This window comes from Branchiostoma belcheri, unplaced genomic scaffold (assembly GCF_001625305.1).
Source record: "Branchiostoma belcheri isolate BF01 breed outbred unplaced genomic scaffold, Haploidv18h27 scaffold64, whole genome shotgun sequence".
NCBI lineage: Eukaryota > Metazoa > Chordata > Leptocardii > Amphioxiformes > Branchiostomatidae > Branchiostoma > Branchiostoma belcheri.
Window position 1 is genome coordinate 1,158,158 of NW_017804287.1, and position 22,179 is coordinate 1,180,336.

A 22,179-nucleotide genomic window follows, 5' to 3' on the forward strand; every position below is an offset into this window, starting at 1 on the left:
GAAAATTGTATGGGAAAAACGAGGTAAAATCACTCTAAGATTATCGACTACCATTTGTATTCAGTCAATTTGACAGGGTGTGCCCCAGTTCGGTTGATTTCGCATGCACCCAAATATATTACAATATCGCATGTTGCATGTTTTGAGATATATTTCCAAAGAAGAAATTCAAGACCACACAAGGAAATATTAATTATTTGATACTCAAGCAGCTGGATAGATTTTCAGTTGCTTGAGTTACAGTTTCCTTATGTATCTCATTACCTGGATGTTTAACCTTCATCGACGTATGCAAGACTGAAGTTTTCACAATATATAACAAAGAGTTAGATGCTGACTGACGTGTGATTATTGGTCAATACACAGGTTCATCAACATGGCGTCGTGTTGCCTAGCAACGGTGTTCCTGGTTTTTACACTCCTCCTTCCGAGCGGAGACGGTCAGCCCCACCTGCGGACTCCAGGTGACGTCATCGTCCCCGCCCTCATCCCCATCCACCCAGCTGGTCACGTGCCCTTCACGTGCGGTGACGTCGTGCCGGCTACTAGTCTCCAATTGGTCGAGGCCTTCCTCTTCGCCCTCGACGTCATCAACCGTGACGCCGCCCTGCTACCAGGTGTTCAGCTGGGCGGGGTTCTGATTGACAGCTGTAACAGTCCCGAAATAGCCGCTCTGGAGGTGACGAACTTGTTAAGCGGAGGCTCGGGATATCTCGGTGACGATAAGGATAAAGTTGTTGGATTTGTCAGCGGTGAATCCGACCAAGTTACCGCTGCGGTAGCAAGTGTCCTAGCCTCGACCCAGACGCCTCAAATCAGCTACACGACAACAAGCGCAGCACTTAATGACAATGTGTTGTACCCCTACTTATTTCGGGCTCTGCCAAGTGAAAAGACGCACGGGGCTGTCCTAGCTGAAATTGTGAAGGCCCTGAAATGGACGTATGTGTCGGTAGTCGTTTCAGACGACGTTTACGGATCAACCAATCAGAGGGCATTCCGAAGAATTGCAGAAAACAATGACGTATGCATCTCATCTACACAAACCGTACGTCAGAACAGCACGGACGCTGACCTTGACTACGTCATTTCCGTTTTGAGAAGCAAGCAAGGGGCCAAAGGCGTCGTCTTGCTTCTACAAATGGAGGCTATTCAAAGGGTTTTTGAGGCAGCCATGCGAGCGGGGGTCTCTTCACAGTTTCAGTGGTTGGGCTTTGGAGTGAAGGATGTTCTTGAACTGAATAATTTCGACTCAGTAGCAAGAGGGTCTGTATCACTTGAGATGGAGACCCATGAAATCAACACATTCAAAGAGCATTTGAAAACTTTAAATCCCGCGAATTATACCAGAAACCCATCATTCCGAACATTCTGGGAACAATATTTTCAATGTGACATTTTCCCGGGAAACGGTGCCTTTGGACAGAACTGTACTGGGAACGAGGTTTTGGATGAAAACTCTGGGATCGACCAGGACCCGTTAGTCCTACCGGTCTTCAACGCCGTGTACTCGTTCGCGCATGCGCTGGAAGCTGTCTTGTCTGGAGGCTGTTTGGGTCCTGTCAGCGCATGTGTGGCGGGGAAAGGGGCACGGTTCTTTGAGAAGTTGAAGAGGTTAGGTTTTGTATCCGTCAGCGGGAGTAACTTCAGATTCACACCCGACAGATTTGCCGAGTCGGTGTTCGACGTGCTGAACAACAAGAGGATGCCAGGCGGCACTTTTGCAATGACCAAGGTATGTCAACAACGATCTGCTCTTTATAGTATACTATCCCAGATCTTAAGTTTGCGATAGTATGGCGATCGTACTACGAATGTGGTCGAGCCCCAAGGATGTAAAATTAATGTTTTACAGGATGCGGACAGCGAAAGAAAAAAAAAAGTTTTGTAGTTGTTGTGTACCTGAGTGTATGGTTTGTGATATCACATGTAAAAAAGTGATGATATTCTTTGGTGCACTTGACCTCGATAAAAAAAGTAGTCTTAAAATCCCACATCTTCTCTTTTCATGTTCTGTGACAGGTTGGTCGGTATGCAGGTGGCATCCTACAGCTGAACCCGTCAGATGTCTACACCTACAATGACCAGAACATGCCTGTGGTATCCACGTCCTACTGTGTAGGCACCTGCCCCGAGTGCGCACGTTCCGACGACGTCATCTACATTCCCGGTGACGTCATCATCCCTGCCGCCTTCCCCATCCATTCCGGCCAATCGTCGTCTCCGTTTGGCTGCGGCGCCTTGCGTTCCAAAGCGGTAGTGCAGGACGTGGAAGCGCTTCTGTACGCGTTGGACAAAGTCAACGCCGACAGAGATATACTTCCTACCATCAAGCTAGGAACTGTGGTGCTAGACTCGTGTTCGAGCGGAGTAAAAGCCGTCAAAGACGCTTCAAATCTACAGAGCACGGGAAAAACTTCGAGGGGAGACCCCGTTGCACCCATAGCCGGGTACGTCGGTTCATCAATGGCGGGAGAATCGCGGCAACTGGCAACTTTTTTGGAAGGTCTGGAAATACCGGAGATTGGAACATGTCAAAACAGCCGACTTTTAACCGATAGGTCTAGGTATCCAAACCTTTTAAACACTGTTTCGTCGGAAGAACAAACAGTGAACGTTACCATCGCAGTTCTGAAAAGGTTGGGGTTTAGTTATGTTTCAGTAGTCAACAGTGAAGAGGAGATGTATAAACTACTGAAAGATGACTTTGTGTTTGCTGCAAACCGGCAGGGGATTTGTATTGCGACAGAAGTGGAGGTAAAACGTTTCCATGGAAGCGGGGATTACGACAAGACGATTACGTCACTAAAAGAGCACGCTGAAAAGGGAGCAGAGGCGGTTGTGCTGTTTCTACCGTCCGCGCAGGCGCGAAGCCTTATTAGCGCCACCTCGCGGAGCAGTACCATCGGCCTGTTCACGTGGGTATCCGCTCTTGGTCTTGAAAACGACAACGCCTTCTTTTCAACGAACGTGACCTTGAAACACGCCACAAGGGGGGCGTTGAGGCTGGAAACAGAAGTGGCAAAATCGCAGGCGTTTGAAAACTACGTGTCGTCTCTAACCCCGGGACAGAACACGAGAAACCCCTGGTTCAAACCGTTCTGGCAATACCTCTTCCAGTGTGACCTCCCCGGGACTGTGGCCAAATATGGTAGGCAATGCGGGAGTGACTCGCGCGTCGTGAACTTTGACTTCTTGGACGACGGCTGCGCGCTGAGCACCATCAACGCAGTTGTCTCCATGGCGAGGGGGATACACCAGTACTGGAGGGAAACGTGCTCAACACCCGGTCTGTGCGACGCGTACTGGAGTTCGGTGGGAAGGTTACAAGAAATCGTGGAGAAAATCAAAGCTGTTTCGTACACAGACGAGAGCGGAGGTATATTCAGATTCACGCCCAGTGGTGATGCGGCGGCCAGGATGAAGATTCTCAACTACCAGAGGCAAAGTGGAGGATCCTACGCCTACAAAGAAGTAGGTCCAAACGTCAGCTTAGTCACTCATTGGTTTGATTTTTTCCATGGCTTATCATATGATTAAAACGTATTCCTATTATGTCTTTGACCAAGAATATACTTTGAAGTGTAATACTTTTTTCTTTCTTTAAAAGTTTAAAACACCACTGAGGTTGATCTTTTCCCCTACAGGTTGGGACTTGGACGGACAACACTCTCCAGTTGACGCCGTGGACCGTTCGCGCGTACGCCGCGGACGGAGGGGAGCGCCGCCCGACCTCCGCCTGCAAGGACACGTCCTTCTGTCCGCAATGTACCAACGTCCCCTCCTCAAAACCCACCGGCATCAACGCGACGAGAAACGTGTTCGCGCCCATCACCGACCTGGAGAGTCTGTGGGGGTTGTTAGTGGTTGTAGCGGCGGGGTTGGGGGTGGCTATCATGACCATTTTTACGTGCTACGTGACGGTAACGTTACAGAGCATTCAGACAAAGCGCTCGTCAACTGCCCTGGGGTATTTGCTGCTGGTGGGTATCCTACTGATGTTCGTGACGGTGGTGTTCTTCGTCATCGAGCCGACGGACGCCGTGTGCGGGCTGCGCCGCGCGGGTCTCGCACTGGCGTACGCCGTGTGCTTCGCCGCCATGTTGGCTAAAATCGCGCGCACTGGAATGGCGCGGCCCCCTAGCAGCCCTGTCATGTTCGTCATCGCTCTTCTACTGATTTCCGTACAGGTAGCCGTGTCGGTCGAATGGCTGATCCTAGTTCCCCCCAAAACCGTCTACACGGTGGTAAACAAAGATAACAAAGTCGAGTACATCTTTCAGTGCGCAGTCAGAAAAGAATCCCTCATTCAATCCCTCACTTATGTCATGTTCTTAGGACTTCTAACCCTCATCTTTGCCATAGTGAAGAGTACCCGTAGAGAGAGGACTTCTGAGATCATTTGTATCAGTAATAGTGCCTGGTTGACGGGTTTTATCCTTGTAGCGTGGACGATCATGCACACGCTGGGAGCTACGTCATTGAAGAAGGAACATTGGCGCGACCCGGCCGTGTGTATAGGACTGGTCATAACCGGTTGGATCCTTCTGCTGTTCATGTTCATACCAAAGTTATGGACGCTTGCACGGCTGAAGAGAAGGCATCACCTGAGGAAGGTAAACGCCGAGAACCAGCGCCGCGCGCGCGCCGTTAGCCACCCGCCTCGTCAAAACATTGTCAACGGCAACGCAACGTCCAGGTCCCGCGGCAGCGACAACAGCAGACCCTCCCAACCGCCTCTGTACGGGGACGTGGCCTAGCCGGGTCCGCCGGGAGCGCCCCCTGTCTACTACTACAGGTTCTGCCACCGCCAGGCCAAATCTAAGTACTCAGGTGGTCGGGAGGATCTGCTCTTCCAGTGGTGACGAGTGTCGTCTGTCAGTCAAATCACTAACAAAATCCCTTCGACCTATCCATAATTAATATGGCAGTGTCTTTTTCTAACTTCTTGTTGAATGCTAATTATATCTACAATTTTTGAAACAGATACTGTAATTATCTTAAATATGACTAATTACTAACGATACTGACACCGTCACTACTGTTGATGCCATGTACAAAACATTAACTTCTAAGGTAAGAAAAACAGGAACAACTAACACACATTATTTTATCTCACTAACGAAATCGTTTTCTTCATCCGAGTTTTTTTGCCTTGGACGTTGCCGCGCCATCGACATTATTTTGATGATTGCCGCGTTACCTTTTGTTCAAGTTGTTTGAAAAGAATAAAGAATACTTAAGATAGAATTAATGTTTTATACACGTATCATAGAAAAGTGATGATTTTTGTTCATGACACAGAAAAATCAAAGTATTGATGTTGAAGAGGTTTGATTACGTTTAATCAAGAAGATTAAATCTCATTGAACCTCCTATAGTTTTAAAAGAGAAATTGTCAAGGTCAAATAAGTATGAGGTACAACATTGTAATTACATGTACATTGTATTATGAATCTAACATGCGATTTTAAAACAAGTGTTCTTAAGAAAACTGTTTAAAATGCTTTATAATAAGAGAAGTGTTTCAACTTCATCGCCTTTATTTCCAAAGGAAGTCTGTGTATACTGTTATGGATTATAAAAAATATAATGGTATGTTTTAAGATAGTCCAATAACATCATTGGATAGTCATATTCTGAACTAAAGCCGTCAAGAAGAGAAAAAATCCATCAATGTCACAATAATCATCGTAGTGGTCTAGAAAATGCTAACTTAATAAAGTTGGAAAGTAAAAATTAGTTCCTCCAATAGTTTCTTTATTTTTGCTATTTACATTTGTAGGTCTTTGCATTCATAAGAAAAAGAGTTAGTTAGAGTTGTTTCCTAAGCCTAAGAAGATGCAATGTTTATTCTTAGGGATTATTTTCTAATATGGCCTTTGCATGAAAAGAAATACACAAATGCCTACCACCTTATTAGTTATCTCATACATTCACACACAAACACACACAATAAAAAGTACAGAAAGAAATCCACTATTTATTGCTGTCACAATTATTTCACAAAGTAGTCTCCATACCTTTAATTCACTGCATTAGAAATCATCATGACATTTGCAAAAATTATCAGACAACTCCAGCTGTACAACTCTATATACAAGCAAAACAAAACTATGAAAATTTCATATCATAGAAACCCAAGTCATTGAAATCTATTATTATTAGGTTTTAGATTGTTTTTCACCACTGAAAATTTACAATACATGACTTGTATAATGTAGACATGTTCCCAGTATATGACACATATGTCACATTACAGTACACTAACTACATAAATTTCCCCATATTGGTAAGCGCACATTTTGTATATAAATACTAAGGATGTTATATCAATGATAAATACCTATTCCTGAACTATAATCTTCATATGTGATGTAAATTCCATTTTTAGCAATCAAGCTTGAAAAAATCAACAATATTGTTTAATCCCTTTCCAAACTTCTACTTACAGTACTTGAAATCCCATTCTAGTAAAAAATGTACATGTTTTTTTTAGAAGTTCTCAAAGTTGGCTGCATCTCATTTACAACTTCGTTCTCCTATTGTGAGTCTTACACATCAGGACTCTGAGGTGGTTGTGGGGAGGGGGGCTCTATACTGATGGACACTTCTGAAGTCACAGCAGATATCCCAGATGATGCTCTCTGTTTCTTAAACCCTCTGGGACTGCCTGAACTCGACGTCTTGTGCGTTCCCTTCGGACTGGTCTTCTGCGTGGGGTCGTGACCTTCCTCCGAGGGCTCGTGTTTCCTCCAGAACTCCTCGACCTTGATGGAGATGTCCTCACCTTCCTCCCGCAGTTCCCGCTGCCACTGACGCAGCTCCTGAACTTCAGGGTCTCTTCTTGTCTGTAAGAAAACACAGGTATGAGACCTGCTCTGAAACTAATGTCCATCCCATTTACTGTGTCTGACCTTTTGGCATTCTGTCATTCTGCCTGTCAATTTTCCCTTACCAATGTGCTGTCAAATTCACCCCATTTCCTGTGTCTGACCTAATATTTCTGGGCAAACAGACGAACAAACCTACAGCTCATCAACCCAGAATGATTAATTCATACCTGAAAATAAATACTGTACAGTAGCTCAAGACTGTATAAATTTTACTATAATGTCCACTTTTAGTTTTCAAGAAAAGAATACTGAAAATTTCCCCCGGATAGTATTATAATAGAACAAGCACAGCTGTCAATCAAAATTATCATCATAGCCAAAGATAGAGTTGCTGCACCTGACTGTAGTTTCAATCCCACAATGCAAGATTGTAGATCTCCCACCAATGTTCAGATAACCTTGTACTTACCAGGTATCCCCTGAAGAATGACTGGATAATGGTGGCAGCTTCTTCATCTGACAACAGCAAGGACAGGGGCAGTGGGGGGCGGGGACTAGAGGGGATTGATGAAAACAAATACCGGCATATCAGTTGAAGGAAAAAGAAAAGTTGTTTTCTTTACAATAGATATTAAAAATACAATAGAACAGCAGGAATTTTACAGGTTCAGAGAATTTGAAACAGATTGGTTGAATAGGGTTTTGTTCTATTTTGTAATATTGTTTAATAAATACATTCCATAATTATAATTTGTTTAATAAATTTGAATACTTACTGTTCCTCCAACCAGCTTTTGACAAACGGAATTTCAAGGAGTGTGATGTCACCTCTGTCCCCTGCATATTGAGGATTCATCCTATAAAATGGGTATTGAAGACACAAATGACATTAGCATACATTCTCATAATGCTAAAGTAACATATCCTGGACATTTCTTTTTAGTAAGCTTACATACAGAGTACACTTGAATTGATCTGATCCTTTTGAACATCAATTGCAATAATAAACAACGAAAAACACATTTCCTTTAAGTCAAATTCATGAGGCTGACACCAAATATGAACTCACTTGTACAGCCACTCTGTGAGGAAGTCACAGGCGTTAAACTTGGTTCTCTTCCTCTCGAAGCACCTCTGAGTCTTAGCTTCTCTCAGCATCTCCACCATGCCTGGCAGCAGGACTGGGAAGATGTAATGTTCCAGATACTCTCGTGGGGAGCCTGGGCAGAAAAATTACAATGATGATAAATTTATTGCAAATACATACCTGAATGCTAATTGCAAGTATAATCATGTAACAAAAACGAATACAACGATAATCATATCTTTATAAGGTTCTTAACCTTACAGTTCTGAAAACCCTAACTTAATCTCAGAACATACTAGTGGGAATGTTAGAACTTAGGGCTGTCCTTGGTGCTGAACAAATAACTTAATTATTAATAGGACAACTGAGGTCTTTGGTCCAAATTTGTTCAGTTCACCAGTTAATGTGACATTAGGACATGTCTGAGATGTGTGGTCTGTCACTCACAGTGTGTATGCATATGGCAGAAACTTGCATGAAAGGTAGACTTTGTTTAGAATTCGAACTTCCAGCTGGCCTACAAGTTTGAGGAGGACAACCCCTTCTTTTTGTTGCATGCTTATTATCTTGACTCTCTGACTTCAGTTCTGGTGAGCAGCACTTTAAGATGCTAACTGTGATGGATAGTCAAGATTGGTCCAGTAGAGATTTCACGACCTAAACCTGCTTGAATATGACAATTCAAAGAAGACTTACACAGCCTGGGATCAGGCAGGGGTGTGCTGGGCGGGCTCGGCGGTGGCGGAGGCTTGTCCACGAGGGAGTACCCAACGCACGCGGGGTGAGAGGTGGACGGGTCAAACGACTCGAAAGGGTCGCTGTCCGCGGGAACTTTCGTGAACATCCGTCCGTAGAAGACGGGGTTGTGCTTGGTGGCATCGTACTGAATCACATCAGTCTTCACTGACGATGCGTCATCTTCTGGAGGCTCAAAAGGGGGTCTTGTGGCTGCCACTTCTGTAAAAATACCAATGTTGAACAGGAGTTATTATGTTATAAAGTTAAAATGTTAGAATTAGCATTGTTTTATTCATAACAACTAATCAAGAAATTGCCACTTATATTCACTTAACTTATTCAAGACTCAACTACATAATGTAGATGTACTGAGCTGCTCAGCAATAGGATGTCAACCAGGGCTCCAAATACATTTGTACTAGTATTTCCGTGTCTGCGATAGGTTGGTATTTCCAGCCCTGGTCGTGTACTATATATTATTAAATATTATTATAATGATTTATGTAACAAACAGTTGGTATGGTACCGTTTGCAAAGAAAAGTACTTTGACTATGAGCCTATGAGTCTTAACTACCGCTATGTCATCGATTAAGAACTTAATGGTGAAAACAATCCATGAGAATCAACAGTTTTTGCCTTAGACAACGGAGTTTTGACTTTTGCACTTATAGGTACAAAATCAAGTTTTATGTCAAGATCGCTCAGCAATACGTAACATAACTTATATCTATGGTAACCTATGTTGTTCCTTTTGTATTTGTGCTCGTAAAATGCAGTTAAATCTGTCCCTACCTGCACATATTTGATCCCAAAGACTGATCTCTTTCTTCTCTCCGATAACTTTCGCCGCCATCTTGAATCTTTGTTGATGCCTTATAACGGACAGGCCCCATCACATAACCATCCGCTTGAAGAAAAATAAGCTAGAAAAGATGGGATCATAATCGTCTCTTTAGACGTTAGATGACCAATAATAAATTCAATGTTTAATAACATGTTGTATTTGCAATATCTATGTACATATCATACAGAAATAACTATGATTCAGGCAATTTGACACTGTGCGGAAGGATATTTTACTGTGTTGTCATGGCAACACCTTTCGGTCAAGTAACTGGGTCAAAGGTTGTCCAACGTGACAAGGCAGCAGGATGTTCCCCACAAATGTGATACGTTAAAAACAGCCTTGTAAAATACTCTTTTATCAAGTAAAATAGCAACAAAAATAGAATTATTTTATTCAAATGTGTGTAGGTAATGTTTTTTATACATGTGGAATTTATTCTTTCTTTGCCTTCATGTTGTATTTAGTCAGTTCTGTCGCCCTCACAGCATGTTGGACATGTGTGTGCGTGTTGGCATGCGGAGCTCATTTGATCTTTTTGGCGATTTTTATACATCCTAAGACGATATCTGATAGTCGACTCGGAAGTCAGTACAAAGTACAGGATCGGTGCCTTTCACTAGCCGATATTTGCCTTCCAACTCAAGCGCAGTCTGCAATATGAGGTGAGTTGACTTCTTGGTTGACTGTTCGGAACAGAGTCGAACATGTGTTGCCCCCCTCCCCCTTTAGTCGGCGGTGCTTTTGTTGCAGAAATTCTGCTACGGACAGGGGATTGGGTCACATATTGCAGTTATTGCAAGAGTACACTGCCTTTATTACCTGGTTGACCAAAGCAGAGGGCTATCGCTGCAAGTAGGCATCTAGAGGAACACACTCTAAGGTTTGTAAGTTGTGTAGTTTATGTAATACATTTTTATTGTTTTAATTATAATTACCTCCGGGTAGGGATGTATATCCCGAGCGCGGAGGTTTTGTGAGGGAAGACGAAAATTGCGTTCGCACCCGTTTCTCGCGTTTGGGTGGACGGATATGTCTGGGACTTGGTATACGTTTTGCTGTTGGGCTGTAGATGGTGCACGTTGTTTTGGTTTTTTAGTATGTGTGTTTTAGTGCGTGAAAATGATGCGTTTAGACCGCCGATGGACACCCCTTTCAGTGTGAAAGTGGACCTCAGCTTTTGACCTTTGCATGTATAAGGACGATTGAGGTCGCGACCACTGATCTGACCTTTCACACAGAGGGGTGTCAGCATTGTCGATAAATTCTTTCTTTGAAACTGTTCAGATGTGAACCACATGTGCCGTCAATCAACGTCTCATTATCGTGCCTGGTGGGACCCGCTGGGGGGATACTTTAGTACGCGTTCACAGGACACGTAATCGGCACTTCCTGGTTAGCCAATGGGTCAGGGGTCAACGTACTGTTGCGCAACCTTTGTGTTGGTTGTTTTCGGCGTATATTACGACTTCTAACTTACAAATACCGCGGATTCAGACCTTTACTTCCCCAATTTATACGAAGAATCGGCGGAAAATGGAGGAAGTGACAATAAGGATGACTTGCACATGCGGGGAGGTACTTCAGCAGGCCTTACTTACATGTTAGAAGGGTAACACGCGCACCGGACGATTGGCGGCTGGCGCCCGGAGCGGGTGTTTGTTTACATTATCGCTGGTCGCTGAGGGTCGGGCAGCCAGATTCGCCACGGGATGCCTCCTGTCCTTTCTATTTTTGGGCTCCAGTCGGCTAGGGGGATTAGTGATTTCACAGATCATTTAGCCAATTACAAACATTTCGAAACTTTTCGAAAAAATGGTATTCGCGCGAATTCACTAATTTAAAGAATAGTCCCAACATGCACCCAACATTCTGCAACACACATTTCAATACCCGGAGGTACAAAATCTACGATTTTCCTTGTTGTAAAATACTAGTACTTTACTTCAGCTGTTGAAGGCTGCTACAGTATGATATATCTTGAAAATAATTTTCATTTTACATGATGGCTACAGTATATGGTAAGATTATTATGTCATTAATTAACCTACATTCTGTCATGTTTTTGTTACAGGTTATAATGGGTAAGAAGAAGGTTTTAGATCAAGATTGTGAGATGAAAGTCGACAAAAAGGAAAAGAAGACAAAACAAGCAGTCTGTGACAATGGTGCAGAGAAAGCAGTACAAAAAAGTTCCAGTCACGAAAAGAAGAAAAAGAAAAAAGATAAGCAAGTAGAATCACCAACCCAACATGACAAAAAAGGTGGAACCAAACAGGACAAGAAGTCCAAGAAGAGGAAGGCAGTTGAAGATGTGATCATAATCGAAGATGAAGCCATGAAAAAATCACCAAGTTCTAAGAAGAAAAAGAAGAAACAAGATACGCAAGTAGAAGCTGTATTATCAACTAAAGGGGACAGTCCTCTTACTGATGAGATAAAACCTAAAAAGTCTAAAAAGAGGACAGAAACAGAGGATGTCACTGTTTTCGAACATGCAGGGATACAGGAGGAACTTGCTAAGAAGACAAAGAAGGCAAGTAGAAAAGAGAGAAAAAAAGAGAAATCATCTGCAGCTGTTGAAGAAGGAGACAAAACAAAGAAGTCCAAAAAGTCCACGAAGAAGAAGAAAGGAAAGGATGCCACTGTGGTAGATGATGATGAACCAAGCTCAAAGATAAAGGAAGCAGATCCATCTGTTGTAGCTGAGTCTTTGGAAACGCCTGACGGCCTCCAAAATGGCAGTGATGCAAAGCAGAAGAAAAAATCCAGAAAGAGAAAATCAACTGAAGACAAGGTGGAGAATGCCGAGGTGGAGGGTGAATCCCAAGAAACGAGTACCAAGAAACGAAAGAAAGAAAAAGAGAAACAATCTCTGTCACACTCAGAGGATGGCACTACTCATGCCAAAGATGAAGGTGGAAAATCTAAAAAGAAGAAAAAGAAACAAAAAGATGACAAACCCCACAGTGTAGGTGATGTTGAAAAGTTGGATAAAACAGAAAGGAAGAAACAAAAAGAGAAGAATCTCAAAAAGTCAGAGAGCACTTCTGACACGGAGAGACCTAAGAAGAAGAAAAAGAAAAAGCTTGAACTTTCTGATTCCATGGAAAAGAAACCCCAAAAGGCTGACATTAAAGACTCAATGATTAACTCTAAGTCTACCTCCAAGACAGATGTCAAGTCTGAAAAGAAGGCAAAGAAGAGAAAGTACAAGGAAATAGAAGAAGTAAAAGAAGATAAGCAACCATCTTCATCAGAACCCAAAGCTAAGAAGGACAAAAAGAAAGAGAAAAAGAAAAACACCAAAGGCAATGCTGAAAACAAGGAACATGTTAACAGTGCGGCATCCTTAATAACTGTGAAACAGGAAGTCAATGAAGAAAAGGTCCCATCTAAAAGAAAAAGAAAGTCTTCAGAAAGTTGGGACTATGGCAAGTACACAAACAATGGCAAGACAAAACAGTACGGATCTGTGGAGTACACAAATGTAGGGTTCAACTATGACAACAGTGGTGACGACAATGTGACGGTTGTGAGTGTGAAAGAGGGGAACCCAGATGGACTGGGAGAATTGGAGAGAGAGAAGAGAAGAGAGCTGCAGAAAGAGGTAGAAACAGTGACAGGGAAGAGAGAAGATGAACAGAAAGAAAAAATCAAGGGAACCGAAGTGAGTATACATTCAACATATAGGTCTAATGGTGTTATCTTTAGGCCAGAAACAAATCAACCAAATCTTGATTGCTTGGAATGCAAGATGAAGACACAAAAATGAAAGCAGTTACATGCAAATTAGCTTTTATTTCACATATGTTGCGTACCATAGATACATGTCAGGTAGAGTTAGTCTTCTCAGTTAGGAAAGAAACAGTTTTAGTTTGCTATGGTAGTACAAACTTGCATTGATAATGCTGGGGTCACATTTCCGAGCCGGGGCCCGGCCGGGCTGTTTCGATTAACGAAAAATCAACAATTTTCATCAAGAATATACGTAAATAGTTCCATTGTTGGTATTTTTCAACCTTTCTGTGCTTTGTTGCGTTTTATACCGTATTTTTCGTTTCAAATGACTGCCCGGCCGGGCCCCGGTTTGGAAATGTGACCTCAGCTTAAGTTAATAAAAGGTGTTATTTAAAAGAAATTCTGAGTCACCTTTAAGTTAGTGTTTTTGCTGACTTCTTTTATTTTATTTTCTAATCTTTCAGTCACCAACACCCATTGTGAAGACAGGGCAGTGGTCCACTGCCTCACTTGGTAGTGTAGAGAGGCAGCAGAAATTCTTCAGGCTCCTGGGAGGCATGAAGAGCACACCTGACAAGGACAACCAATCAAGTGCCGCGAAGAAAACCCCACTGGGACACAACCAATCACCTTTCAGTTTCAAGAAATCAACCAGCCAATCAAATTTCAGTTCAGGCTCACCCCATTCCAGGATGGCCATGGATAAGTCGGAAGAGTCTAGCGTAAATAAAATGCTAGAAACACAGTTTCAAACAGCAATGGACAGGAAAGTCACCAAAGGAAAGGTGTCAGGATTGGGATATATTGCCCAAGAGGATCCAAAGACTAAGTCATTCTTTATTGATAAGAATGCTTCTAAATCCATTAAATTTGATGATTAGCATAGTTTAGATGCAGTAAAAGACTGTTGCTCAAAATTTAAAAAAAAGCATCTTGAAAGAAAAAAATTCAATCCGAAGTCAGTTTACCATCAAATAGCAAGGATTCACTAGCATCCAGACTGTAAGCATTACAACTCAACTTTGAGCTGTGCAATCTGTAATTTAGTGTAAATCTATTACAGCATTTGTGCCTTGTATGTTTGTCAAAATTAAAAGACATAGTTTGTATTTGAAAGCTGTATTGTTGTATACACACATGTAGGATTTCACTTAGTGGACAGCCGAATGAATACTTGACTAGTAGATGCTAATAAAATGTGCAAAAATTAGATTTTTTAAATATTTTTTTGAATCAGTTCTACTGTTTTTGTGAACAATCGTGAAATTAAACGTAAAGTAGGAAAAGTGATACATGTACAAATGCATATGCTGCTTTGGCAATAACATGACATTTTACATGTATTTTGAAAAAAAAAATGTCTTAGTTTTGTTAAGTAAATATTAGACCTGACTTGTTCTTGTATTTCAATTCATGTCACGTAACGGTTTATGTTCTTGCACAGGTACAACTGCATGAGTTTGTGTAAACCCTGTAAAATAGCTATAAAAGAATTTTAGGATATATTATAAATATAAGAATTACAAATTACTGTATCTCTAGGCTCACCTTTGTTCTACTAGAGGATCCAAAGACTAAAATCATTTTTCATGGATAAGAATGCTTCTATACATCCATTAAATTTGTAAATTAACACAATGATACAGTAAGGCCATGGCACGTAAATTTAATGGATGACATCCTCTGCAGACTCCAAATTTAATGTGATAGGGCGAAAACAAAACAAGGCGGGCAAAAAAAAACAAGATTTCTACATTTTCAAATTTTGACATCATAAACCTTGTTAATAAATTGCTTTATGTTGTGTTTATGTTATGTTTATGTTATATTGTTTATGTGTCCCTGGGCCCTCTTGGAAATCAAGAATTTTAATGTTGTAGAGGCCACCCAGATGTTTACAAGATGAAATAAATAAATAAGAAATGATACATATAGTGTGCTAAGTTTACTGCCAACTATTATAACATCCATTTCTCACTGAAACAACTTTGAAAAATAAGTTCACAATAATCGTACAAATGGTTTTCATTCAGTGGGAACATCACATGTACACAGCCACCATCGCATATAATGAAATACATCACTGCATCAAAGTAAAAGACAAAACATTAAATCAGAGCCTTGTCTTGTCTCCTCTCTTCATATTTATCTGCCATCCACGTTCCGGCATGGCAACAGACGTCTTTGCCCATTTTTTTGCATGTTGACCACTGTCAGAAGCCAACAAAATTTGTTTCTTAATTTTTTTTCAAAATCAGGTGAAAATCAATGCGCGCTTATGTCATCCATAGAAATACTTGCTGTGGCCGAAAGGACTGATGCTCAAAATGTGGAAAAATTCAATTCTCCAGTCAAAATACACCTACAAAAAGTGAAATCAGGCCTTAAATCACATAATACTAAATAGCCTCCACCAGTCTCCGTGAGGCGGCTAAGCGACTCTCTTGTAGACCAACTCCCCTGGCATGTTATCCCTCTATTTGGTCAATTTCTACTCTTTCCAGCCGCCTACCAAAGCCTGACAGAGGCTACATAATACGAGCATTCTTCATAAGTATATCTCAAGAGCAGCAACTAGAGTTCCACGATCTAATTCCTTTGCTATTATAAGTAATGTTTACCTTTAAGACTAACAAATATCAAATTTTCTGCATTTGCATGAAAATAGTTGATCACATTCTTCACCCAATAGCAGCCTTATCGTAACAAAGAAGGTCATTCAGGATTTTGTGCATACATTATCAAAATGAGGTCCTGATTTGAATAAGTTATGTTGAATGACATTATAGCATTTTTCAATATGTTCTCAAATTAGACTTTCACTTACATAATCAATATCTGGTGATGTTCCTCTTCTTAATTACGCTTAATATTTTGTATAGTCCTATCATGGAAAGTAGCAGATTGATAGAATCCGAATTCTCATTAATTATGCAAATTAGGTCTTGATTTCCAAATTTGACATTTAATTTTGACAACTATTTTTTACGCTACCTGCACACCAAACATCACACTGATCCGTCTACAGGTTCTTGAGTTATCCTCCTCCAAGTATTTTTCAAGAAATGCTCCTGCAGTTCCAGAACAAGCTACAAGAGAAGCCAAAGCAGAGCAAAAATTACAATGTCCAGATCAGGAGATATCAAGACGGGAATTTCAGCTGCGGTACCATTGCAAGCCGCTAGGGGGACAAAATTTCAATCATTTTGAGGTCTCATCAAGACCTACCTACCAAATATCAAGACAATCTACCCAAGCCTTCTTGAGTTATCGTGTTTACAGACAGAAAGCACAAACTTCGTGGCGAATGACTGCGAACAAACGCGAGGATCAAAGCAATACTTCCCAGCGGAAGGATATCTCCTTCCCCGGAGGTAGAAATGCATTAGGGTTAAAGACGCACCATTTGGCGTGGAAAGACAGTTACAGTTTGGGTACGTGGGCTAGTCACCACCAGTTCTCCATCTGGTCCCATAGCGATACCCCACGGCTCTTCCATGGTCGCGATGGTACGGATAAACTCCCCCCGGCTTGTGAACATGTCCACCCGGTTGTTACTATTCGCCACGATGATGCGACCAGAGGTGTCCAGACAAATGCCTTTTGGAAAACGCAGTTGGCCCTTACCTGGTCCATGTATTTTTCCAAATTCCCAACTCTGGACTCCGGAGGGATTGTACACCTTGACGCTTTTTTTCCCATCCGTCAGCAGGACATTTCCCTCCCTATCCGATGTGACTCCCTCGACAAAAGAACCTGGCAACTTTGAACTCCAATAGAGAGTTCCATTTGGATGAAACATCATGATTCTATCTTTCTCTCCCACTATAATTTTATTGTTGCGCACGTCCATTGCAATGGCAGGATAGAAAATCGTGGAGCCTACGTCGAACTTGTTGATTAGCCGGCCGTTCGTACTGTACCGTACGACAACATCATAGAGCTTGCAGTTTAAATGTCTTTTACTCTGCCCCACCACCCACATGTAGCCAGGGTCAACGTCAAAAGAAACACCCGAAGGGTGCATGTACACGGTCTTACATCCACCCATTTTCTTACATTCACCAGACACGATCGTTGGGAAAAGGCGGAGATAGGCCCCATTTATGCTGAAAACTTGGACTCGTCTGTTGTAAAAATCAGTCACAAATATCTCGTTGTCAGCAGATACAGCCACTCCGTAGTTGTTTGAGAATTTTCCAGGTCCCGCTCTCCATCCCGGTCCACCAAATGTGATCTTCTCCAGCTTTCCGTCACCACCTTTTGCCATGAGTAAGAAAAAGTATTTTACGGACACACACACACACACACACACACACACACACACACACACACACACACACACACACACTGGTACACACACTGGTCTCATAGCACATTGTCTCATAGCACAGATGGACCAAGTTTTAAACATTGTCTCATGAAAAAAGGGACCAAGTTTGAACATTGTCTCTTAACATAGAGGGACCAGGCTTGAGACATTAAAGTCTTTCAACATTGTCTAATAACATAGAGGGACTAAGTTTAAGATATTGTAGAATAACAACGACGGGCCAAGTTTAAGACATTTTCAAATGACACGGAGGGGCCAGACTCAAGACATTGTTTAGTGACACAGACGGGCCAGACATAAACCTTCCTAGCAAAAACACACAGACGAACATTCGTGTTAGACTCACCTTTTTTGCGTGGTGAGTTGTTGGAGACTGCTGGGAGCGTGGGGACAGAACTACAGCATCCAGCAGCAGCATTTTTAGTAGTAGCAGCAGTAACAGCAGAAGTAGCAGCAGTAGTAGTAGTAGAGGCAGTAGTAGTAGCAGCAGCAGTAACAGCAGTAGTAGTGGTAGCAATAGTAGTAGTGGTAGCAGCAGTAGTAGTATCAGCAGTAGCAGCAGTAGTAGTAGTAGTGATAGCAGTAGTAGTAGCAGCAGCAGTAGCAGCAGCAGTAGCAGCAGCAGTAGAGGTAGTAGTAGCAGCAGCAGCAGTACCACCAGCAGCAGCAGCAGCACCAACAGCATTAGCAGCAGTAGTAGTACTAGTAGTAGCATCCGCATTCGCATTCTGCTGTTGGTAGAGAATTGTATTGAGGTATCGTAAGTGGTTCGTCGACATCATAATAAACTATTTGAACCCTGTCTGAATTTGATAGCTGCTGGCCGATGTCAACGTATTTTCCACCAAACTGTATTGGAAGTTAAGAAGTTCAGTGAGGAATTGAGTCTTTCAAAAGTAACATGAAAATCTGGAAAGTTTCCTTACCTGCGAAACCACAACATTATAAAGTCAAGTCTTTTGTGTATAAAGCATCTGTTTATTGTTTTGTCATTCTCGACTAAGGTGGAGTGTGACTTTTTAAAGTAACTGTTAAGGCAATGCGCTTCGCAACAGTTTGCATATGTATACAAAGGATATTATCTAAAAAAATGATCTTAGGAAATGGTGAAGAAAGTGACAAGACTATTGGACAGAGGCGTACCTGTGGTGGGCTGGTGCTGAAGTATAACCAGAGAGAGATCCCGCTGACGATACACAAGCCAAGAACGGCAGCCGTCATGACCGCTAGGCAGACCCAGGGATGACGCATACATCCTGAAATATTGCAGATTACAGAAATTGAATTGGATCTGAGAGTGTTGTATCAGCAAGGAACAGTTAGTAAGCGTATACGATACAACATAAACAAAAAATAAGACAAAGGTGAATGTTGTTCTCATGTAAATGTAGGATATACTAATCTTGTTGCATTGTCTCATAGTTATTGCCATATACATGTATTGTACCTGAAAGGATTGCTAAGCAATTAAGGTTATGATTTATAGCATCATAAAGTTTATGATTTGTAGCATCATAAAGTTTATGACACTACAAATGTATTGTTTCTATATTTATTTGTGTGATACTACGTTCTCGTTCTCCAGGACAGGGCTTCATAATAAAGCATATGTCATTTTTGTCCAATATCTTACTGTATGTAAATGAATATTGTATGAATAAATCAATAAAGTTCTTACCGCGCGCTGCAGGCTGTTGGACGTTTGGCACGTTCATCTGATTTGGTACATTCGGGTCATCATTGCCGGACGGGTTGGTTGCGACATCATTGATGCTGTTAGAAGTCAGTAGAGTGTCTCCTGAAGTTGTTCTGCATACAACTTCACCCTGGACCATGTAGGCGATGGCATACGGCTGAATGTCCTCACCATCAGGGGCGGTCATGCTTTTAGCCGCAGCGCCACCTGTCGAGTGTAGGTTATTACTTGTTCTTTATTTATTTATTCTTTGCTTCAGGCCAAAGGCCCATATAAAAACAGGGACAATACAAAAACAAGTACAAATACAGAAATTACATACAGATGTTTGTAATTACTGCAACTATCGTCATCTTCTTGGTATTTAACAGCATAGGGCTGGACGACATCACAGTTATATATACCTGATTTGACGACGTGGACATCATGTTCTTCGCAGTATGAAACTGCATATGGTCGGATGCAGCGCTCGCCGTCGTAAATGTGTTTTGGCATTGTGGTTGAGGCTGTCTGACTATGAAGGCAATGGCTGGCGCCGTTGTTAGCTGGCCAAAACGTCTTCAGAAACGTCTTCTGCTTTTTTAATGATCTAGATAATAGTAAGACGAGGACAAATTGACGCTGCACTCAAATCTTAACACTCAACTTATCTTAATGCCCGCGGAGCCCATATTTATGTGGGTTGCACGTACCGTGAGTACCATCTATATAGCGCCCTGTATATGTACGAGTTGGGGTGCATTGTGCACTAAAGGTGTTACGTGGTTCACAGTGCACTGTTACTTGGTTCACAGTGAACTTAAGCTAGTTTTTACTGTTGATGCATTTCCGAACGTAGGCATTGTTACATCATAAGGACGTACGGAAATGTTGTTCACAGTAAAACAATACGGACGGTTGCAATGTTTCTTTTATGAAAGAGAACAAAATTACCATACAAACCATGGAGGTAAAAAATCACAAAGCAACCAATTTCTACAGGAAATCAGTACAGCTAATCATCAAGCAAACATGAAATATCATTTAAACTGGAATTACTATCATTAAACGGTTTAAGGATTCAGATATAATGTACTTACACAAATGTACAGAGAGGGTTCTGTGAGCGGCTTCTCTGGAGGGCGAACTGAACTCAATGGCACACTAGAGACTCATTTCAAGGAGATAATATACATATTAAAAAAGCATGTACCATAAATGATACGCCCTCGCAAAGAAATCTTCTCTGATATTGTATAGAAAATCAAGGTATTGAGCATTGTGCTCCCTAAAAATGGCAACACTGTAATTTTGGACTAGCCCAACTTCTTCGTCTGTAGACCTGCCTTGTGGTTTGGGAAAATTTCCCACGGCACTAGGCTGTCCCTCCCCCAGAGAATAAAAGTGGACTAGCCCAGGGAGCTGGCAGAATATACATGATTGAACCTGATTGAGCGGGACCTTGCAGTGATGGGTTGCAGATGGAAGGGGGCGCATTGTCAGACAGAATTAATTCATTTCTATGTAGATGAAACAGTGTACGTGTCCTCTTCTGACACCACACAGAGGTTTAGACTCCCTTTTGTCGTGTTTTGGGCCTTTATGCAGGGTTTCGTTTTAGTACTGGTTTCTTTTTTGCGCCAGTATTGAATACTACCCTACCAATGATACTCTCTTGCCAATGTACTATTGTCTTGCCAATTTGATACGTACTGTATTGCAGCCACCAAAAAAATCGCACTAAAGTACATCGTGCACTATTTAGCGCACTATGCACCGTTACATGGTGCATAGTGCACTAAAGGTGTTACATATTTATGAGATGGTATTAAAACGTGAAAGATTCAGACATGCTGTACTTTTGTGCGTGGCCTGTCTTCAGGGCGAACTGAACTCAATGACACAACAGAGAATCGGTGCCTGGAGACGACATAAATAAATGTTAAATAAACATATACCATAGACGTTATGCCACCGCTTTACACCAGTCTTATCTATAATTATAGAAACATTAAGATATTGGGCATTGTACTTCGTAAAGCAGTATAAACAAGAGTTCCGAGATCTCATACCTCCATGAAATATGGGCTTGACATGTAAATGTAAATTTCTTCTTTAATTATACCTCCACATTGAAATAATAAATGCATCGTGATGTTAACTTTTGATTAACTTACACCACTTTTGATTAACTTACACCACTAAGGAGTCATAGAATTTTCGCATTAATTATGCAAATTAGGTCATCATTTGCATAATTGGTATCTGTTGATGTTCCATCTGCCATAGATTACATACATTACATGTATGAAAGTACTATAATGTAAAACACTGTAATTATAGAATTTCCTCATTAATTATGCAAATTAAGTCATCATTTGCATAATTTGTAGTTAAATATGTACATCTGTCTCTCAGCTACCTACCTACCAAAAATGATGATAATACCTTGTTCCTATCTGGACTTATTGGCTTTTAAAGATTTCGCCCGAAAATCTCCTGCAGTTCCAAAACAAGCTGCTAGGGGGACCAAACTCACGCCACTTATTCCTGACAGGAAAAGCTATCTGTCACCAAAAAGTCAAGACCATAGCATGTTAAGTTCTGCTGCAGTACCAAGGTCATCCACCAGGAGGCCCATATTTGACCTTGACCTTTGTATTCCTAAGACTTACCAGTGTACCAAATATCATCGCAATCCATAAAGGCGTTATGGAGTTATGCTGACTACAAATGTGCGGAAACACAAACACACAGACACACACACATACAGACACACACACACACAGACAGACACGCCTCCATGAAATATATGAGTTTTTGTATACAGTACACTAAGTGTTTCAAACACACAGCTAATCAGGCCTGCAGCTAATACAAACCCTAACCCTGAAATAGGTCACCTATTCCCCTGAGGGAACCCC

At 41.7% G+C, this 22,179-nt stretch overlaps 4 protein-coding genes across 4 annotated transcripts; 2 read left to right on the plus strand and 2 right to left on the minus strand.

Annotated features, from left to right (window-relative positions):
* Positions 1 to 371: 371 nt before the first annotated feature.
* Positions 372 to 5,163, plus strand: LOC109483313 (metabotropic glutamate receptor 3-like). The gene is made up of 3 exons (XM_019786304.1): positions 372 to 1,735; positions 2,023 to 3,474; positions 3,648 to 5,163. The coding sequence occupies exons 1-3, from the start codon at positions 377 to 379 to the stop codon at positions 4,758 to 4,760; spliced, it is 3,924 nt and encodes a 1,307-aa protein (XP_019641863.1). The 5' UTR covers positions 372 to 376; the 3' UTR covers positions 4,761 to 5,163.
* Positions 5,164 to 5,998: 835 nt separating this feature from the next.
* LOC109483382 (IQ domain-containing protein K-like) lies at positions 5,999 to 9,531 on the minus strand. Its single transcript, XM_019786386.1, has 6 exons — positions 9,455 to 9,531; positions 8,620 to 8,880; positions 7,906 to 8,056; positions 7,613 to 7,693; positions 7,306 to 7,390; positions 5,999 to 6,851 (listed from the first exon to the last, which is right to left on the minus strand). The coding sequence occupies exons 1-6, from the start codon at positions 9,513 to 9,515 to the stop codon at positions 6,555 to 6,557; spliced, it is 936 nt and encodes a 311-aa protein (XP_019641945.1). The 5' UTR covers positions 9,516 to 9,531; the 3' UTR covers positions 5,999 to 6,554.
* Positions 9,532 to 9,946: 415 nt separating this feature from the next.
* Positions 9,947 to 14,981, plus strand: LOC109483349 (glutamic acid-rich protein-like). Its single transcript, XM_019786345.1, has 3 exons — positions 9,947 to 10,171; positions 11,581 to 13,176; positions 13,712 to 14,981. The coding sequence occupies exons 2-3, from the start codon at positions 11,587 to 11,589 to the stop codon at positions 14,126 to 14,128; spliced, it is 2,007 nt and encodes a 668-aa protein (XP_019641904.1). The 5' UTR covers positions 9,947 to 10,171; positions 11,581 to 11,586; the 3' UTR covers positions 14,129 to 14,981.
* A 1,544-nt stretch (positions 14,982 to 16,525) lies between these two features.
* LOC109483376 (E3 ubiquitin-protein ligase TRIM71-like) lies at positions 16,526 to 18,829 on the minus strand. Its single transcript, XM_019786380.1, has 3 exons — positions 18,724 to 18,829; positions 17,927 to 18,047; positions 16,526 to 17,507 (listed from the first exon to the last, which is right to left on the minus strand). The coding sequence occupies exons 1-3, from the start codon at positions 18,799 to 18,801 to the stop codon at positions 16,639 to 16,641; spliced, it is 1,068 nt and encodes a 355-aa protein (XP_019641939.1). The 5' UTR covers positions 18,802 to 18,829; the 3' UTR covers positions 16,526 to 16,638.
* Positions 18,830 to 22,179: the final 3,350 nt, after the last annotated feature.